Genomic DNA, 20415 nt, shown 5'->3' on the forward strand with positions numbered 1-20415 from the left:
AACCGATTAGCTTTGATTTTCATTGACAGTGGCCGATGGATCTTGACAAAAAAAGACGCTTCATCACAGAAGCAGAGACACGTTATTACATGCAGCGGATTCTGCTCGGAATCGTTGACCTTCACGATTGTAAGATTATTCACAGAGATATCAAGGTAACATTGTTTGCGGTGGTTCCAAACAGTGCAAACTGCTGGATTTTTAGTATGTGCAACTACAACAAGGACTACTCAGTTTTCTAAACTCGTAACCAAAACTAGAACCAACGACCGTTGAAAATCCCAACTAACTAGCTAAAATATAGCCAAGTAATACCAGATAAATTAATTTTTGAATCGCAAATGAGCTAAAAACTATAGGAGATAGAATCGGCATTTTAAACTGACTTGCCTCCAAAAATTGAGTAACTGGACTCTATTCAAAAGATCCTCTACTGGGATATCAAGGTAGCGTTGCTTACAGCAGTACATTGTACTAGGTCAGAGGTGGTCATGGTCCGTAAAAATGGACTTCTGGTTTATCGTAGCGATCAGGCTTGGACAACTAGATCATTATTGAGTAGTCTAATTTTGGTTTTCCTGAAATTGCTACAGGAAAACTTTATAGCGTGAAACGTGCCAAGCTCAATGTACAGACATTTGCATTGTTGTGCTTATGAGATTCAATTCCAATTTGATATAGACTGAACTTCATTCGATGTCCAAGGTTTCTCGAATTCAGTAATTTTTAGTCTAATTTGAAGAAATTCTAATTCAAATCTAATTCGTGAAAATCTGTGTAGCTGTCAGTTTAATTTTAATGTAATTTGGAAATGACTGTGTAGCTATAATTCCAATTCTACTCTAATATACAAAAAAACTTTGTAGGTGTAATTATGTAATTCTAAGTCTAATCTAATTCGACAGAGCTAAAAATTTTCTATGTGTGATTTTCTCACTAGAATGTCGGCGAGCGACCCGTCTCAACGATTCTCTGTAAAGGAAGTGCTGGCCAGCGAGGTCTTCAACAGCTGAATTCCTCAGAAACTGCCCACAACCTGCTTGATCATGGATCCCAGGTTCTCGGAAAGCCAACTGCAGCAAAGGCGTCCTCTGCAGAGTTTGAACAGTGAGAATTTTGAAGGGCTCGGCAAAACCGAGTTCATATGTGAATCCATTCTGAACCGAGTATTGCGATTCTAGTTTCGCACTCGAGTCTCATTCATGATAAGTAGGGATATTGTATTTATGAGCCAATTCCGATAAGTAGTACCTTCACCGATAACTTTGGTACCTATATTTGACCGATATTGAAATACTGTAACAACCAGCTTCAGGCACATTTCCAAATCTTCGGTGCATTGATTTATACAACTTTGCAGCCGTTGTTCTACTCGGTAGTGAACTAAACTAGAAAGGCTGCATCTCGACACGTGAAAGCAGAGGTGCTCAGTAACAAAACAGGATTTGCCGTATACTTGCACTAATTACACAAGTCAGTCAAGTAAGTGGTTGTGGTGCACAAATAGAACTAGAACTATTCACTTTTCGAAATCCGCAACTGAAACTGGTATCCGGGTATCTGAATTCCAGGCATTTCTCGCGAATGATCACCAGAAAGACGAAATTTGTCAAGAGATCATCTCCATCACAGTTTGAATCACAAGCACGTCGTTGGATTTCGCGAAATTTGTCTACGTCGTTCTCGCGTTGTGCAAAAGAAGGGTAAAAGCATTTCCTCGTTACAACTGTAATGTCTCTCAAACTGTGCCGGTCACGAATGCATCAGCTCTGTAAAGTTTAATACGAACAGTAACAGACCTTGGATAACCAATTAATATCAAGTGAACTGATTTTTGGAGTATTTCTTCTGCGAATTCAGTAATTCTAGTCTAATTTGTAAATAAATGATGTATCTGTGATTCTAATTTCAAGTATATTTGGAAAAAGATGGTTCCTATATTTCTAATCTAACTTTGAAAAAAAAAAGTGTAGTGTATGATTTTAATTCAAAACTAGTTTTGAAAAGCTGTAAATTTTCTAGGTAAACAACTATATGATCGTTGTCTAATGATTCGAGTCGAGGAGTGAGTTAATATTGTTTTGTGTCATGAAATTATATGGTCTTTGCCACAAAAGTCGAAATGATGAACAATAAACTAAGAGTCAATTCACCAATGAGAATTAGGGTTTCGAATGTATTTTCTCATTGTGGAAGACTGTAAACTTGGATTGGTCGTATCGCAATAAATGTAACATGTAGTAGAAAGCTACACATATTACTGGAAAGACATGTCTGTGAAGTCGTGATCAACCCACAGCATTGTTGCAGAGTGCAATGAAATCGGTACCGTACCGGTATGGTTAAAATATATAAATTATCTTTATTGCGATGTAAAACTGACATGATCTTGCTTGTGGTCGCATAAAAAGTACATTTTTGAAATTTCCACATCTTCCATACTGCTGTGGCGTGATAATAAGTGATAATCGGCTCAAAGGCTAATACTTGTTTCAGAATCGAATCACTATGCTACTCGATTTCATGTCTAATATCAAAAAAGCAACACAAAATGAAGTTTTTAATTTGAAAAGTCCTCCAGTCTGCCAAATTTGTTGTCGAATCGTTTGTTGCCTAGTAGCTCAAACAAGTGGAAACTATGGTTTTAGATGTTCCAACAAATAACATTGTTGCTTTCATTCAATCAATTCCATGACTTTTGATTTTTGTTGTCAGTGTCTGATGGAAGTTCACAAAAGAAGGCGCGCCATCACAGAACCAGAGACTCGTTATATGTATCAGATTCTGCCTGGAGTCGTTTATCTTCATGATTGTAAGATCATTCACAGAGATATCAAGGTGACTTTGGTTGTAGTGGCACTAGACTTCTGGATATTCATTGTGTAACTAAAACTAGTACTCAGTTTTCAATACTCGGAACTAGAACTACTAAATTTTCTACATTCAGAACTACAACTAGACCTATTCACTTTTCCAAAGTTGCAACTAGTTTTTGAACTACTGACTTTGATACAACTAGGACTAACGACTGTTAAATATCTGCACATAATTTCACTAAAAATATGGCCGACTAATAATAATAGATAATGAGAATCACAAACGGGCTAAAAATATCAGAGATAGCATCGACATTTCCAAAGAACAGCATTTTTAGTTCAAAATGGGAGGAATTTTGACCATGAGTCCTGCCCCTAGGATAATGTTAGTGATGATGACCTAGCAATATCTGCAAGAACATCCCAGCAAACACAAAACCGTAAAAGGATCATCCGGGATCATCTCGATTAGGTTCTGATTTTCTAAGTGTCGAGGGAATGTCTAAAATACGTAGTAGGATGGTCTTGTGGTTATATTCAATCAGAATAAATTCATACTCGGTGTTGTTCCATCTCATGCATTAGGCTTCGTTATATCCGGTAGTTAACCTAATAATGCAAATTTTCTATCTCTCGCGGGTACGACTAAAATACGTAGAAAGGATGACTTTGTCGGTACATTCAATCACGATGAATTCTATCCGGTTTTGTTCGATCTCATGCGGTAGCTTCGTTCTATCCATTAGAAAACAATGTTCTCCCTTCGTTTTATTGCGTGAGGATGTCACCGGTGTTGTATATTCGTGTTGTTGCTCTAAGGTCGAATAGTTTTGTTTTCCTCTGATATATATGATCTTCATTATATATATATTCGCTCTTTCGGTAATCTCGCATGTTCAACGAGTATGGTTAATAGTTTTATTCAGAGAATAACTAAATAAGTGATATGTTGTACGTTTAGGAATATGATTATCGATGCGTGACTTCTAGAATATTTCGCCGATTCAAATTTTACGCCATCGCGCCATACAAAGATTTGACGCGCAACAGGTCGCACCCAGGCATAGTTCGCTCTTTCTGTATGGTAAATGCCGTAAATATATAGGAATTGTGACTGACTGAGGTAGCGGGTTAAAGGTATATATGCAGTAGCATATAGCTTATGGGGTATTTCGAATTGCCTGTAGTATATGACGCCTAGAGCTGTTTGACTTTCTGCAAAACAGGTGTAGACAACTATAGAAAAGTTTCAGCTTTTCCAGGTTAGAATTAGAGCTAAACCGTTTTTCCGAATTAGATTATAATTATATTGCTGGCATTTCGCTCTAATTTAGTGAAATTAGACCACTATAATTCGCTTCAAACATCTGAATTACCGGTACCGATACCTACGGTATATCATAATATTTATGCTTGAATTTTCTAGGTATATAAGTCATATAGATACATTCCTGTAGAACACTGATTCATGATTTTATAAAAGTTGGTGCAAGAATGGACATTTTCAACTTGATGTTGATTAATGGAGCAAAATTTGATATTTGAGTGCAATTATACCTCGAATCCAGTGACAAGATTATTAATCGTTGAAACCAAACGCAGCTTGATTATGTTGGCCCAGAGAATTTAGCTAGCCAGACTATATTGATGGAATATGGTCACAGTAAGATAATATTTTGGGCTATTTTACATGAACTTTCCAACATTTGATTTGATATGTCCACTAAAACAGTTGTTATTCTGCTTTCGAATAAGACCTTAATTGCTGGTTTCAATGGTAACTGTGTTTGTCAAAGGCTGCAAAGGTAATTTCTTTTCCATGTTAGGTGTTTATTTGTTTGTTTGTGGTGTTCATGGTGGTGGTTCGACTACACTGGTCATTTTACACCAGGCCGGATCTTATTATTATTATTCCGTATCTGCCCGATTACCAGTGAACTCGGCACTTAGTGAATTCGGCCGCACAAACTCGGCACTTGGTGAATTCGGCCGTGGTAGATCTCATAGCGGTACCGGTCACCATGATTGGTTACTGGAATGTTTGCCGGTGAACTTGGCACTTTGAGTGGTTGTCAATGTTGTACGGGGGTCAGGGCATGCGTAGATCACACAGTCACGGCGTGATTAGATCACAGACTGCGTAATTGCGGGAAATAACGCGACGCTCTTTACTTGGTGAACTCGGCCCTTGGAGGAATTGGCACTAGAACACCTTCGCATTAGAAATGCATTTAGTATGAATGACCAGTATCAAAAAGGAAATTTAAACGTGTCGTGGCTCGTGGTAAATCTCGTAATCTTGGGATCCTTCAACCGTGTCATCGAGACACCCTAATCCCAGAGTGGAATCGTCTCTCCAAAGGCAAAAAATAATTTATTTTGACTTGATCATGCGAAACATTTGTTGATGAGGAACACTGGCTTGTCGTGATCGATAAACGAAGAAGCGCCGCTTGATGTTCCACAGTTTTGATCTCACATACAACGCCAAGATCCATCTTCTCAAAACTTACACGACACAGGCCCGTGACTCACGCCATCGATTCCAAGCAGACCGCGCGTGGTCGGTATATGAGCGCTGTGTTATTTCCCGTGGCTACGCAATCCGTGATCTAATCACGCCGTGACTGCGCGATCTACGGATGCCCTGACCTCCTTACAAGATTGACGAATCACTTGATAATACTATTATTAGTTTGATAATTCATATTAATAGCTGTAAATACACTTCATTTCAAAATTTCCCGAGGGCCGAATTCACCAAGTGCCGAGTTTGTGCGGCCGAATTCACCAAGTGCCGGGTGCATCGGCAACCATCTGCCCATCGGCTATGCGAATCAGATGGCGAGGAGGAGCCTAGATAAACGGCCAACACTTCGGTAGGAATTATGGAGTCGACGTGTCACGCTCGAACCCGCAATTCATTGGTGTTTAGCTATAATGGAACGTACCACTACGTTTCCTCGCCATACCTTGTAAAATGAGACCGTAGCATTTGGCATTTCGTGTGGCAATTGACTTTTGTGTGGAAAATTGTGTTCGTTTTAGAACTTATCCGAAACTTTTATTCCGCCATAGATTGTATATGATAAAACGATATCGGAATTGATCCTAGAAGAATTCCAAAGCAACTCACCACAAAGGAGGATTTAAAGAAGTTTGATGGAAAATTGAATGAAAGCAAAAGCCTTTGCAAGAGATGTGGTATGTTGAATCTGTTTTGGTATTTTTAAATAGGCCTACTTTGTTGTGCCGATAGCAGACGGTATATATAAACGTAAGATGTGGAAGCTATCAAGGTGTTTTTAGAAATTCAGTCAGTCAAAGTGGACGATCGTATTGCTTGGATTATATTTAGGCTTATTTTAGCATCTTTGAGATGCAACTCTAAACGTGGACGGTCATGAACAGTAGGGCTCTTCAAAAATGACTTTTTTTCTCAAATCGTACTGGCTACTTGATAAAATTGTTAGGTTACCTAATTTAAGCCTACAAACAAAATATGGTTCAAATCCAGCCAGTATCCGCTTTGCTACAAGAGAAGAAAGTTCCTATTTATTATATAAAAATGAATAGTAAAAAATTTGAAGATTTTCTGTTAACCCCATGGAAGTGTTAGGCTGTCTATAGAAACGATGCTCACCAAATTTGGTTCAATTCCAACCAGTGGAAGCGGAGTTATTGCTGTCGAAAAATTTGGATTTTAATAAAATAGTACTTACGGTGAGCACAACTTTAATAAGTAAACAAAGAATCGGTCACCGTAAATACTATTTTATTCAAATCCAAATTTTTCGACGGCAATATCTCCGCTTCCACTGGTTGGAATTGAACCAAATTTGGTGAGCATCGTTTCTATAGACAGCCTAACACTTTCATGGGGTGAACAGAAAATTTTCAAATTTTTATTACCTATTTATTTTTATATAAGATAATGTACCTCTTCGCCCCATATTGTCTATGTGTGGATCGGCACAACATAATTTAGCCAAATGGCTTAACACCGTCATTGAGCCAGTTCGATCCTTGTATACGCACCACTGTGTTCGCGACTCGTTCACGTTTGTAGACGAATTGAAACGCGCCAAATTAAATCCGTCCAATGTATTTCTTGGCTCATTTGATGTGAAAAGTCTTTTTACCAACGTACCATTGTCGGAAACTTTCGAAATCTGCGCAGACGCACTTTATGATGGCACGCTTGAACCTCCGAAACTACCGCGTGAAATATTTCTTGAATTGTTGCAAACTGCTACTAGTAGCGTTGAATTCAGCTTCAATGACACGATGTTCCGCCAATGCAATGGCATTGCGATGGGTTCACCGTTGGGACCTAGTTTGGCCGATATATTCGTGGGATACCATGAAAAGAAATTGTTTGAAAACGTCGCAAAACCTCTCCTCTATTTTAGATATGTCGATGACACCCTTGTTGCCTTTAAAAATGAGCGAGAGTGTGATAATTTCTTTGAAAAATTGAACTTTCTCCATCCAGCTCTACAATTTACCGTGGAAAAGGAAACTGATGCTGCCCTTCCCTTTTTAGACGTCTTAGTAGAGAGATCAGGACAAACGTTTCTAACGTCGGTGTACAGAAAACCTACCTTCACTGGTCATTATATCCGTTGGGATTCATTCTGCCCGAAGCGGCGTAAACTAAACCTTATTTCATCTCTTGTCAATCGGGCCTTGCGCATTTGTTCACCGGAAAAACTGTCACGTGAATTGGATGATATCCACTTGATTCTGTCCAAAAATGGCTATCCAGACCAGATATTAAAATGCTCCATCTCCAGGGTTTTGAAAAAATCGGATATAGCTCCCGAATACGGACCAGAAAAATGCCCGGCATTTTTACACTTATCTTGGCTAGGTAACGTGTCCAACCGTTTTGAAAAACTCATTAAGTCGGCTGTTCACCGTTGTTATTACAGCGTAAACACGCATGTGGTGTACACAACGAAACCCATGTTGCCCAACTCTCGAAAAGATGTACTTCCTGCCTTTAATGCAAGTAATGTTGTTTACCAATACAAGTGCCACTGTGATAGTAGGTATGTAGGACGTACATCTCAAAGATTGTTTGAGCGTATCAAGCAGCATATCCCAAAATTGATTCGGTCAAAAACATGCGCAAATACTCGCACGGAGCTCACACGCCAGTGCAAATTGGCTGCCAAAACAGACTGCTATGACGATTACCAAGCATATGCTTCGTCAATCGGTCAGCATTTGAGTGAAAACCTCGCCTGTGCACAGCACTATGATGACAATATGTTCACTGTCATTGCGCGTGGTAGGTCTTCGTTTCATCTAAAAGTGCTGGAGTCTACTATTTTTCAGTTGAACAAACCTATTTTATGCAGACAAAAAGATTTTCTCTATAACCTACAAATTTCCCATTAGTTCACTTGTTTCGTGTGTGTAACTGTTTATTTACGAATTGCGTTGCTACTATAGTACCGTATGTCCGTATACTTCATAGTTTGTTATTGTTGCCATTGGTACAATGCGAATTTCATGGTTTGTGATTTTGATTGTTGCGTCATACTTTGCCTTTTTGGTTTTGCTTTTAAATCTGTTCAAATCCCTTTAGTGTGCCGTTAACTCTTGAAAGAGGCACCCGAAAAGTCTTCGAGTTAATAAATATTATTATACAATGGATATTGTATTGAAAGCTATATATAATAAATAGAAACTTTCTTCTCCTGTAGCAAAGCGGTTACTGGCTGGAATTGAACCAAATTTTGTGTTTAGGCTTAAATCAGGTAACCTAACAATTTTATCAAGTAGCCAGAACGATTTGAGAAAAAGTCATATTTTAAGAGCCCTAATGTCCATGTCAGAGAAACGTTTTAGGGTAGGCCTACTCATATGTCTCGCAGCGTTCTCTACATAATCGTCAATTGCGATACAAACTGTTTGCTTGTATTGGTAAAGCCATCCAACTTCGAATTGTAAAATGTTGGGAGTCTTGATATCAAATTTTTGAAAGGTGCACTTTGAGAAGATTTCGGAATCTGTCAAATTATACAAAAATTTAGCAAATTCTTTGACATATTTCATCTATTTGGGACTCGATCAACGTAAAAGAATTGGTAATCATTTTATACAATATATTGTATTTGTAGTTGAAGTATAGTAATAATTCTTATGGTTACCGCACTTGTAACGATTCACGGCCATAACTGGAATAATTAGAATGGTAACGATTCACGGCCATAACTGGAATAATTAGAATGATGTAACTTTCAAATTGTCATGCATTTTGCAACAACATTGTTCTCAATTTTCAAGGTGCTGACCATTCGAGGAAGAATCACCCACCGGGAATTCACGATCCGTAAACGCGGCCGACTGTTTCTCTCCTCAAGCGGAAGCGACAGAGAAGAGGAACGAAGAGAAAAAAGGAGCAGAAATAGCAAGAGTGCTGTGACAAGTCGCGTCCGTTCGCTTTAATGCGTATTTCCATCCGCGAAGTAGTAGGTGGGAAAACTAATGGGCGTTTGGTTAGCGCTTATATAAGGTTGACTCCAGCGCTGTATTTGCTAAATGTTGCTATGAAATAGGGGTGGTGTCATTTGGTATCAATATTGACTATTGAAAGACCATTTGTTAGTGGTCATGGATTTGTTCGGCCAGTATGCAGTAATTTCTGATGGTCACTTCCCGGGCTTCTGTTCTCTAACCCCTCATGATTGTTATTCTGCTTCTAGTAAGACTGTCGATTCTAATGTTTTATCGTATCATTTGTCGGAGGTTTCGCTCGCTTTATTTACAACGTTTTGCTCTCTGCTAGGTCAATTACTGGCTGAGTATCACTACAGCCTAAGAAGCTGCACTAATTCTCATTTTAATGTCTTGCTGGTTATCTTGCTGTCAATTCTAATGATTTATTAATGTCTATACCAGTGCCGCCACTCAAATGTTTTGTTCTCTGTACACAATATTATTAGGTCTTCAGCTTTCCATGCAGAGTATCATTCCACTTTCTAGACTTGAGTATATATCTCTCCAACTAGCTGCCAAATAACTGATTCATTTGGATTGTTGAATTGATCATTTTGAACAGAATGTGAAGAAATTTTAGTCAAGAATTCTTTTTGTGTTAGTGGCTGTTTTCAAAGAGTGCTGAAGTAGTCATCGTTGATCTTGATAATCAAGTCGAAGTGACGATTGAAGTCAGTTCTCTAGTCATATAATATTAAAAAATATAATAATAAAACTTGAAAACATGAGTGGAAATAGTTCAGAATCGAATCCATTTTAGTAAGTATGGGCGAAAAAAATGTAGGAGTCATTCGTTAGTCGCTACCTCTGCCATTTTCGCAGTACGAATGTCTTAGCTATTAATCATCATTTTCATTTTATTTCTGCAGGGTGTTGAAAAGAAAAGGCCGCATGCTGGTTATTTAACTGGCTCATCAGAAGATGAAACCTGATGATAAGGACTGTTTTCACTTTCTTTCTAAAGACATTCGTTCGTTTGTTCGTTTTATTTTTTACAACGGCATTATTGCCAATTCGTTTGAAATTAAATTATCACAAATGTGATTAATATGTAGTAAATAATGTGGTGTGTGTACGCAGCCGTGATCAGGTTAAGCCCATAGTGGTAGAAAACAGGTTATTATATCAGGATCTTCTTCTTCTAACGTAGGATCTACATTCTACTCACCATGTTTAAAGGCTGTAGCATCTGCATAATATTTACATTATTGAAGGACATGGAAAAGACGTTGAATTGAGTCGACACAAAATCCCCCTTTCTACGACCTGCCAAGATCTAATATCTACTATATCGGCTCGGCTTTTCTACATCTTTGGTCTGTACTGTGTTTGCTGGGATCACAGATCAAAACACCGGTATCGAGATTGTGTCAACTAGTTGTTCGGTAACTATTTTTCTGAAAATCTTCATTTAGAACTAGACTAGAACTGCTCCCAAAGCCACTAGTCAGTTGACCATCAACCAACTAGTTTGTCAGTTTGTGCAAGTCTGTTCAGTTGCTCAACTGGATTTGTCTTGGTAGCTGTAGAACCTCTTCCTGAACAACAACATGGAGTGGAAGATTGAAGATCTTGGCCTAGCTACCAATGTCGACTTTGACAACCATTGAAGAACACTTTTTGTGCCACTCCCAGCTATATTGGTCCGCAAGAATGGACACAGTTTCAAAATGGACATCTGGTTGCTGAGTTGTATTTTGTGAGTATGATGCAACACTCGTCTGGAATTCAATAAAAAGGGCTGCAAGGGCGTTAGAAATAGAGTTTGGCAAAATCAAGCGCATAAGCGATTTCCTTTTGAGCCGAGTATTAGTCTTCGACTCGTGTATCACTCATTATGTCGCCTTAACGGTATTTTTTGAGTTATTCATGGTGTTTGTCGACGACAATGGTCATTTACACCAGGCCAGTTTTCTGAATTTTTATTCCGTAGCTGTCGACTTGTAACACAGCCACTTCTAGGCTTTTAAGACACCGCTTACTGCCATACACGGATAAGATGGCGAGAAGGAGCCTAGATAAACCTCACACACTTGGGTTGTGTTGTTTCTGGAGCCATAACCGTATGAAAGATGTGCAAGTTGCAATATGTATCTTTTATGCTACCGCAAATAACATAATGTCAGATTACATTTGTTATTTTTTGACGATGCCTATTTCATTGCACTTTGTGACAATGCTGTGTGTTTATCACGACTTCAGAGAAATGTCATTTCCACTAACACTGTGCTTTATTACTATATATTTCTTAAGCTGTGATGCGGCCAATCGATGTTCACAGCCTTCCTCAGTGGAAAATAGTATTCAAGTTATAGTTCTTGTTATTAAATTTACTGTTGGTGGCAAGAAGCGTATCATTTCATTACTGAAAAAAAAATCATCTCTCACTACTCGACTCGAGCCATAGTGCCATGGTTACATTGAAAAATCTAGTAACTGGACTCCATTTAGAATATGCAATGACTCAATTATGACTTGTGACTCGAACATACTGACTCGTTTGCAACGCTAACCTATCATGATTTTTCCCAGCATGTCTTCTATTTACCCATCACAACGACTTACCGCGAAGCAAGCTCTGTCCAGTGACTTTTCCACGGCTACATTCCACAACAACTACCGACAACCTGCTTACCTGATTATCGGAAAGTCAACTTGAGCCAAGTTGCAACAGTGAGATTTTTAAAATTCTATAATATGGTTACGGCTGGGCAAAATCGAGTACCTGAGCGAATCGATTCTAGATCGAGTATTAGACTTCTAGTCAAGAACTCGAGTACCATCTATAATGACAATATAGCAGTATGAAAGGTGTAGAAAGTTAAGTATGTAGCCGCAAACAATATAACGCCAGTTGCACATCAAGATAATATTGTATTTTTTCGACTACACCTATTTCATTACACTTTGCTGTTGGTTGATCACGACTCACAGATATGTCACCGATGCTTACAGCCTTCTATAATGGGAATTATAATCGAATCACTTGGGTGCTTCGCGTTTCACCAAGACCTACATAGGACATGTATTCATGTAATTTCAATTAGAAAGGCTCACCGATATGCAAAATTAGTTGTCGAATTTGACCATCACAAATGAAGATGATGAAATTATGAACCTTCACAAAAGAAGGCAAGTCATCACAGAACCAGAGACTCGTTATTACATGCAACAGATTCTGCTGGTAGTTGTTTGTCGTCACGATGGTAAGATTACTCAAACTGATATCAAGGTAACATTTGGTTGCAGTGATACCGGACTTGTACCAACCACTGGATTTATGGAAATGTGCTGCTAGTACTAGAACTAGACTCACTTTCCAGAATTTTCAACTATAACTGGAACAAATGACCGTTAAGAATCCACAACTAACCACTTAACTAACATATTAATTACTGAATTGCAATGAACTAAGAAATGAGAACATGACACAACAGGTAAAATGGCATCACGATTCACATGAAACGTGTTTTCTAGTTGTCCGACATCTAAACTTTTCAAATCCGCGACTACAACTACTAAAAAAGCAGTAGTTTGTTGGCCATCAACTAACTAAATTGGGAATTTGTACCAGTCTGAATGCTTGTGTAACTAAATGTGAAATTTGTAGTAAAAGCTGGAGAATCTATTCCTGAGCAACAACATGAAGATTGGAGATTTTGACCTAGCTACCAGAGTCGACTTTGACAGCCAAACAAGGAACACGTTTTGCGGCACATCCAACTATATTGCCCCGGGAGTTGTAGGGAAGTAATGACACAATTTCAAAGTGGACACTCGGTCAATGGGTTGTGTTTTGTGAGTATGACGCAGCATTGGTGTTGTAAGGGTCTTAGGTGTAGAGGTGTAAAATATTGCGCACCCGAGTAATTCTATTCTAAATCGAGTCGAGGATTTGAGTAGCATTCATTACAGCGTCAACAACATTATGAATGCAGTTCTACATGATATTAAAGATAATTTTGTGTTTTTTCGGCCGTGCTTATTTCATTGCACTTTGTGGCAATGCTGTGAGTTGATTCCTTCAGAGATATGTCATTCCTACTAACGTGTGTAGTTTTGTTATACATGTTTTGCATGCTGCGATACGACCAATCGAGGTTTACAACCTTCCACAGAGGAAATCAGTGTAGAAACTATAATTCTTGTCGATAAATTCACTCTTACTATGAAGGAACGTGTCATTTTAGCACTGGAAAAGAATCATCTCTCACTACTGAGCTCGAACGATCAGAATTGATACTCGATTCAGATTCGGGCACTTGAATCATTGTGTCCAAGATTATCGGTAATTTCTGGTATTAAGAGTCATCTGACCAACAAACATACCTATTGGCAACTTGATGAACGTTTTGCTCTATTGTAGATATACATTGTTGGCCGGTAGGCCACCGTTTGACGGCCAGACTCGACTTGACTCGAGTCAAATTGTGTAATAACGTCATATGACTTGTGACTCGAAGATTTACTTGACTTGATCCGAGTGACCGTCTAAAACCTAGTGACTTGACTCGAGTTAAACTATGCAATGACTCGATATGACTTGTGACTAGAAAATAATAACTTGACTTGACTCGAGTCAAAATATGCAATGACTCGATATGACTTGTGACTAGAAAATAATAACTTGACTTGACTCGAGTCAAAATATGCAATGACTTGATATGACTTGTGACTAATAAATAGTAACTTGACTTGACTCGAGTCAAGATTGGCAAAGACTTGGATGACTTGTGACTTGAAGGCAACTTGATCCAAACAACACTGACCTACTGTAATTTTATCCACAGAATGTTATCTATTGACTCATCTCAACGACCTTCCGGAAAGCAAGTTGAGTCCAAAGCCAGTTTTTGCAAGGCTACATACCTCAACAACTACCGAACACCTTCTTGACTACCTCTATTACATTATCACAACACATCAACTCGAGACGACGTTCAATGGTGAGCTTTTTATAATTCTACGATAACGTTGTGATATATTGCGGCCTGACTTGGACAACTAGATACTTTTAAGCTATTCAAATTGCAATACAGTTACAATTATAAATACAGTTTTTTGTTCAACTTGGACTAGAATTAGAATTATAGCTACACAATATTTGCCAAATTAGATTAGAATACTAATTATAGCTAGATATATAGTTTTCTTCAAAATAGTTTATGATCAAAATCATTGCTACTCAGGTTTTTCGAAATTACATTAGAATTTGATTTACTGAATTCGCGAAAACTATGAAATTGCATCAAGTTCGGTACATTTAAAATCAGAGTCCATTCTCATAAGCACGGGAATGGCAAATATCTGCTTGGATTGTTTTACATGATACAGTTCTCTCGTAGCAATTTCAGGAAAATCAGAAATTAGATTAGAATTAAAATAATAACGTAGAAACATTTCACAAATTGAATATGAATTAGCTTACAGGTATTTCGCTGTAATTAGTGTAATTAAGCCGGATCAGTGTGATTGGACCAAATCAAGTTTCTGTGTGAATCGATTCTGAGTCTAGTACTGAGTGTCGAGTAGACTAATCTAGTATCGGTCCCCGACAAGTAGTAGTTTACCGATCATATCGAGTCTGTATCAGACTTTGAAAGAAATATCGGTATTGGCCATGAGCGGCGATACAATATCAACAATCTTGATGACGTCACAACTTGGTAGTAGGGAGTTAGACAACTCTAATCTATGACTGTTTGACTGGGGACATTCATATGTCATAATTCTAGACTACAGACATAGATGGTCGAAGTAGTCAGTAGAGTTTTCACTCAATTACAGGTGGCTTGGCTATGCTAGGTGGCTACTTCAGGTTCACGGCAATATATTGGGTGTTGTTTCAAGCCCTGTGGATGGCATTTTGTGTTTGTTTTTTTATGTAGACCGGCTGATTACAAAGGGTTGATCTAGATACCAGACCTTTTGAGTGTCTACCTAATATATCTGCTTTTTCTGTGACTTCAAAATCTGATATTGGTCATGCTCTTGTCACGATACATTACAGAGCCTGCCAATCTTGCTAAGCTGTAGGGCTGGGTAAAATCGAGTATCTGGGTGATTTGAATCCGAATGTAATGTTAGATTTCAGTATAGTATTCCAGTACCCCGTACCATGAAGTTAATAACAGTTGTAATAACTTTAAAAGGTGACATAAGTATTGCTTGTGGCCGCAAGGAAAATGCCAGATACACTTCATGCAAAATAATTTCGTATTTTTAAAGCATCACTGTTTTGAAGCTATTGTGCGAGTTGATCTCTAAGAGAAATATTTATGCTGAGATATGACTAACGGCGGTTTCGGGTAACCAATAGCAAAAGAGAAGTATTGAAACTATTTTTCGTTATTAATTTATTACGCTTGTCGCTTAGTGTAGGTGACGATGCCTGATAATCACGCTGTGGATTTGGAAACGTATGGTGTGTGACTTCGAATTTCAAGAATCCTATTAATTCACACTCTAATCAATTATATGAAGTTTTACCAACTCATCACAAAGGTGATGCTATTGTCGACTAGTTGTATCAATTTAATCTTGTTATATTTTACAGGTGCTACTAATACAGAGACACAGACACTTGTTGGTGACAAGCCAGAGCGACCATCATATGCGGTAACAAATCACCAGACTTCCATATGACAGAATTGGATGCTCAGCTTCAGATATTGATCAATAACAATTCAACGAGCAGCTTGCTATCATCTATCAATATGGGTGAGTCTTTGTGTAATCTATGATATTTTTATTTCGGATAGCTCTCTGAAATGTAGGGTATTTCTACGAACCAGAGATTTAATATCTTGAAATCCGAAACTGGTATTGGGTCAAATCAATTCATGAGTGACAACTCTGTAGCAGACTTGGACAACTTGAAAATTTCCACCTTTTCAAAATTACATTAGAATAACAATTGAAGCTCAATATTTTTTTTACATTAGACTAGAATTAGAATGATATCTGCATAGTTTTTTTTTTCAAACTTGGTAAAAATTAGTATTAGAGCTACACAGTTTTTTTTCTTCAAATTAGATTATAATTAGAATTACTGGAATTGCAAAAACTTGGACTTAGAATCAAGTTCATTTCGTATCAAATTGTAGTTCGTTCTTATAGGCATGAAAATGGGAAATCTCGGTGCAAGCTAGACTCGCTTCGCACTATACAGTTCTCCTGTAGTATTTTCAGGAAATCCGGAAATTAGATTACAATGAGAGCATATAAACATTTCACAAATTAGATTATAATTTTCTAGTTATCCAAGTCTGCTCCGATTAAAATATCAGAAATTTCCTGTTACAATCCAGTTTATAAAATGATATTGACGCAAATCTGGCGATAACCAGATATCCGAAATTATTCTGAGCCAGTGCTGATCTTAAAATTCAAAAGGAAATGTTTAAATTCAAAGTTATTGGGAATTCCGTGTCCATGTTGTGTTAAACAGATACATCTCAACTCTTGCTGGTGTGTGACTTCACCTAAAGGATTCTTAGCCCTGGCTGACTTTTCAATTTTCGTATTTCAAAACTCCTTTCAATTCAAGTGATGAGGCAGAAGACCCAGCCGATCAGCAAATGGGCGAATTTGACGGATAAAGCAGGATTTGGTATGGAAATCTTGGTATCAGGTTTGTACAGATCACAGGATTTTTAAATTAGAGCTAGAACTACACACTTTCAAAACTTGCAACTAGAACTAGAACTTTTCAAAACTCACAACTAGATCTCGAACTGCTCACTTTAAAATCTGAAGTTAGAACTTACTTTCCAAAATATTCATCCACAACTAGAATAACTCTATTTTTTAAAGCTAAACTAGAAGTAGAGCTATTCACTTTTCAAACCTTGCAACTGCATTGCTCACTTTACAAAACTTGCAACTAGAACAGGGGTTTTACACCACAGAAGCATTCTGAGAAGAGCGTCTGTTTCTGCGTCATGTCTGTTTGAGAAATTAGGGGTTTAATGAAAGTTTGTCATATTCTTCCCGCAAGACATATATCGATATTGTCGAATTAAATGCACATCGAGTTATTCACCTGACTCTAATATTGAGACATAGTGGCAGTTATAGTGTCATAATGTAGCCTACAAGTCGAAAATGGGAGTGGGAGTAGCTCACTGTTGCCGCAACTAGAGCTAGTCACTTTTCAAAACTAGCAACTATAACTGGAACTGGAACTACTCGCTTTTCAATACTCGCAACTACAACTAGAACTACTCTTTGTTTAAATCTCGCAATGACAACTTGAAAACCAGAAGTCGGAAATGCAGCAGTTAGTTGATCGTTAACTAACTGCTAGTCCGTACAAGTCTGCTTCAAACGTTTGTTTGTGCTCCAAAATATTGTATGAATTTTGATTGATTCACTTCATATTTCAGGCCAGGGTTGTAACCAAGTCATAAACCTCCGAGTCACAAGTCAATCTCAGTTTTATAGTTTTGACTCGAGTCAAGTCGATTCATTTGCAATTCACCACCGAGTCAAGTCGAGTCCAATTCACGGAACAGAGGTTCGAGTCCGAGTCATGGTGTTATGACTCGATCCGAGTCCAAGTCATTGTGTTAACTTCTCAGTTTCCAGTTAAAGTTACGTTAAACCCACTTTTATCATGTTGTTTGGTGATATCGAATGGTTCACATTTGCAAAATACTAATTTTCCTCATTTTTAACAGTCTCCTGTCGCATTTTGAAATACCCGTACCAATACACGAAATCCCAATAGGGTGGTTACTTTACTTGTTCTTTAAAATTTTAATGAAATGTCGATCTTGGCCGTCTGAGTCTCGAGTCATATGACTTGGTTCGAGTCATCAGAAAATCATGTCTCGAGTCATTACAACCCTGTTTCAGGCTACCCACGATGTGTCAACGGCAACGAAGTTCTTTTCAACGATAGCACGCGAATGCTTCTGTGCGCCAACAGAGACATGATAGAGTCCTACTACACACTCCAACAATACCTGAGCACTCTAACCAGGAGAGTGCATGTCCAAGTAATTGATCAAGGCGAGTCGAATAATATTGTTGCAATTTCATTGTAAAACAACAAGTGATGATTCTATACTGATAGACTATATCAATGAGAGGTGGTCAGTAAAGAAGTACTTCCACTTTGTCAGTGTACTCAAGTACAAGAAACGGTTTTAAGACATGACAAATTGTACTGCAAGTAGCTGTCAGCGTTGTAGAAGTAGAAGTAACAACATGGATTTCTACTCGATTACATTTGGGAGTAGCGGTTTAAGACATGATAAATCTAATTCGAGTAGCAGTTAACGTTGCTACCAGGTTGTAATGACTTGAGTCCAAGATGGCCACGACAGCCATTTCATTGTCAATTCGAAGGATAGTCAAGTCACCACATGATTGGTATTTCGTCTATCAGTCCTGATACTTGGAAAATAGGGCCAGAAACTGTTAGGACTGAAGACAATTACGATGTTATGAATGCGAGCCATTCTATGTCACTCGAGAAGAGATGAAAAAGCGAGTTGAACCGGATTGGACTGAAAACTGATCACAATGACCTTGACCTTGAGTCACAACACTATGACTTGACTCGGTGATGAATTGAAAATGACTCGACTTGACTCGAATCAAAACTATTGAAGTGAGATTGACTTGTGCCTCGGATACTTGTCGCTTGGTTACAACCCTGGCTGCTACTCATGTAGAAATGGAAATTAAGAATAGTAGAAGTGATTTGAAAGTATGTAGAATGTAGATTTTCTAAGCCTAGTTTGGCAGACAAAACTGGAAACACTATAAAAGTGAGATTGACTTGTGACTTGGAAACTTGTCACTTGGTTACAATCCTGGTTGCTACTCAAGTAGAAGTGGAAATTACGAGTAGAAGTTGTGATTTGAAAGTATGCAGAATGTAGATTTTCTAAGCCCAGTTTGGCTAACAAAATTGGAATGGTAAACTAGAAGTATTCAAAACAATGTGTACTTGAGACGTGGTCCAAGTGGGAAAACCTACTTCGTTAATGAGCAGTGAGCACGAGGGTTGTCCAAAACAAACTATTTTTTCGGGTTCCTGGGATTTACTGATGAAATTGTTAGGTTGCCTAAAAAATCGCTGCACACCATAGTTGGTTCGATTCCAACTGATAGATGTGAACGCACACGAGTTTAGAAATTTCGAATTCATTATGAAAAAAATTGAATGAAAATTCAGATTTTACTGTCCACCCACGAAATTGTTACATTTTCTAAAAGAACGATGCGTGCCCATTTTTGCTCACCTCGAACAGGTAGAAGCGAAGTGATTGCACTTGAAAATGATGGATTCGCTAAAATATCCTGTCTACTTGGACCAAATTTAACTTTACTACTTGTAGTTCAGTGACAGTAAACTAGGTTACCTCTACTTGAGTAGCATCGGTAACTACTTTGACCACCATCTAGTTAAGCTTGCAATTTCATGTAAATTTACGAAGTTACTTCTACTTGACTTGCAAATCTGATTACTTTGATCACTTCTGCGAGGGCTTTAATATATGCTTTTCTATCATAAAGGACAGCAGGAACTCGCCAAAGTGATTCTGTGTCCTCTGATGGAAGCCGCGACTTGCATCGACCACCAAAGTAACTTCACAACCTACAAAAGTTTGGGCACTGGCTTGCGATACACAGATTTTATGTTGGAAAGAATCATGTTTGCAGACTCTACTTCAGAAGATGAATCTTGATACGCTCAATACAACGAGCAATATATCTGTATCTATTTTCTACATATTTAATCATCTAAGCTTTCAATTCACTCTTTTTGAGCTTGGAGTGAATAAATGAATGAATGCATAATAGGAATGTATTGTTCGTTTCCGTATTCCAACTCTTGTAAACCGAGCTGATAGAATTTATCGAATTAGATGTGTCGAATTGAATTTCTGCAATAGGCTTTTTTTGGCGTTACAGTTTTGATGCGTGCAGGGGTGGTCAAAAGTAGTCTAATCTTTTTACTCGATTTGCAGTGGAAGTCAAAGTCGCGAGGTAAATTTCCGCTAAATCACGAGTAGAGCTAGCGATTGTGGAGACATTTCAAAACTACTAGCCACTAGCGGGAGCAGATCATGAG

At 38.1% G+C, this 20415-nt stretch overlaps 3 protein-coding genes and 2 long non-coding RNA genes across 7 annotated transcripts in view; 3 read left to right on the forward strand and 2 right to left on the reverse strand.

The window, feature by feature from the left end:
* Window positions 1-20415, reverse strand: part of LOC145443231 (serine/threonine-protein kinase PLK1-like) — a 430606-nt gene that overhangs the window by 337625 nt on the left and 72566 nt on the right. The window lies entirely within an intron of this gene.
* The window catches only part of LOC145436146 (serine/threonine-protein kinase PLK1-like), a 992061-nt gene that overhangs the window by 275551 nt on the left and 696095 nt on the right, over window positions 1-20415 (reverse strand). The gene's annotated exons all lie outside the window — the stretch shown is intronic.
* Window positions 1-20415, forward strand: part of LOC145446510 (uncharacterized) — a 60776-nt gene that overhangs the window by 3456 nt on the left and 36905 nt on the right. The window lies entirely within an intron of this gene.
* Window positions 36-20238, forward strand: LOC145437375 (uncharacterized). The gene is made up of 11 exons (XM_080314595.1): window positions 36-155; window positions 426-446; window positions 941-1107; window positions 1572-1703; window positions 2716-2838; window positions 10850-11025; window positions 12937-13124; window positions 14117-14272; window positions 15883-16046; window positions 18186-18316; window positions 19857-20238. The coding sequence occupies exons 1-5, from the start codon at window positions 36-38 to the stop codon at window positions 2720-2722; spliced, it is 447 nt and encodes a 148-aa protein (XP_080170721.1). The 3' UTR covers window positions 2723-2838; window positions 10850-11025; window positions 12937-13124; window positions 14117-14272; window positions 15883-16046; window positions 18186-18316; window positions 19857-20238.
* On the forward strand, window positions 4183-10374 carry LOC145448772 (uncharacterized). The gene is made up of 4 exons (XR_013918027.1): window positions 4183-4621; window positions 5895-6020; window positions 9114-9302; window positions 10196-10374. It is a non-coding gene; the product is annotated as an uncharacterized LOC145448772 (long non-coding RNA).

This window comes from Botryllus schlosseri, chromosome 1 (genome assembly GCF_051294905.1).
Source record: "Botryllus schlosseri isolate E-star chromosome 1, Bs_hap1, whole genome shotgun sequence".
In the NCBI taxonomy this organism is placed as follows: Eukaryota; Metazoa; Chordata; class Ascidiacea; order Stolidobranchia; family Styelidae; genus Botryllus; species Botryllus schlosseri.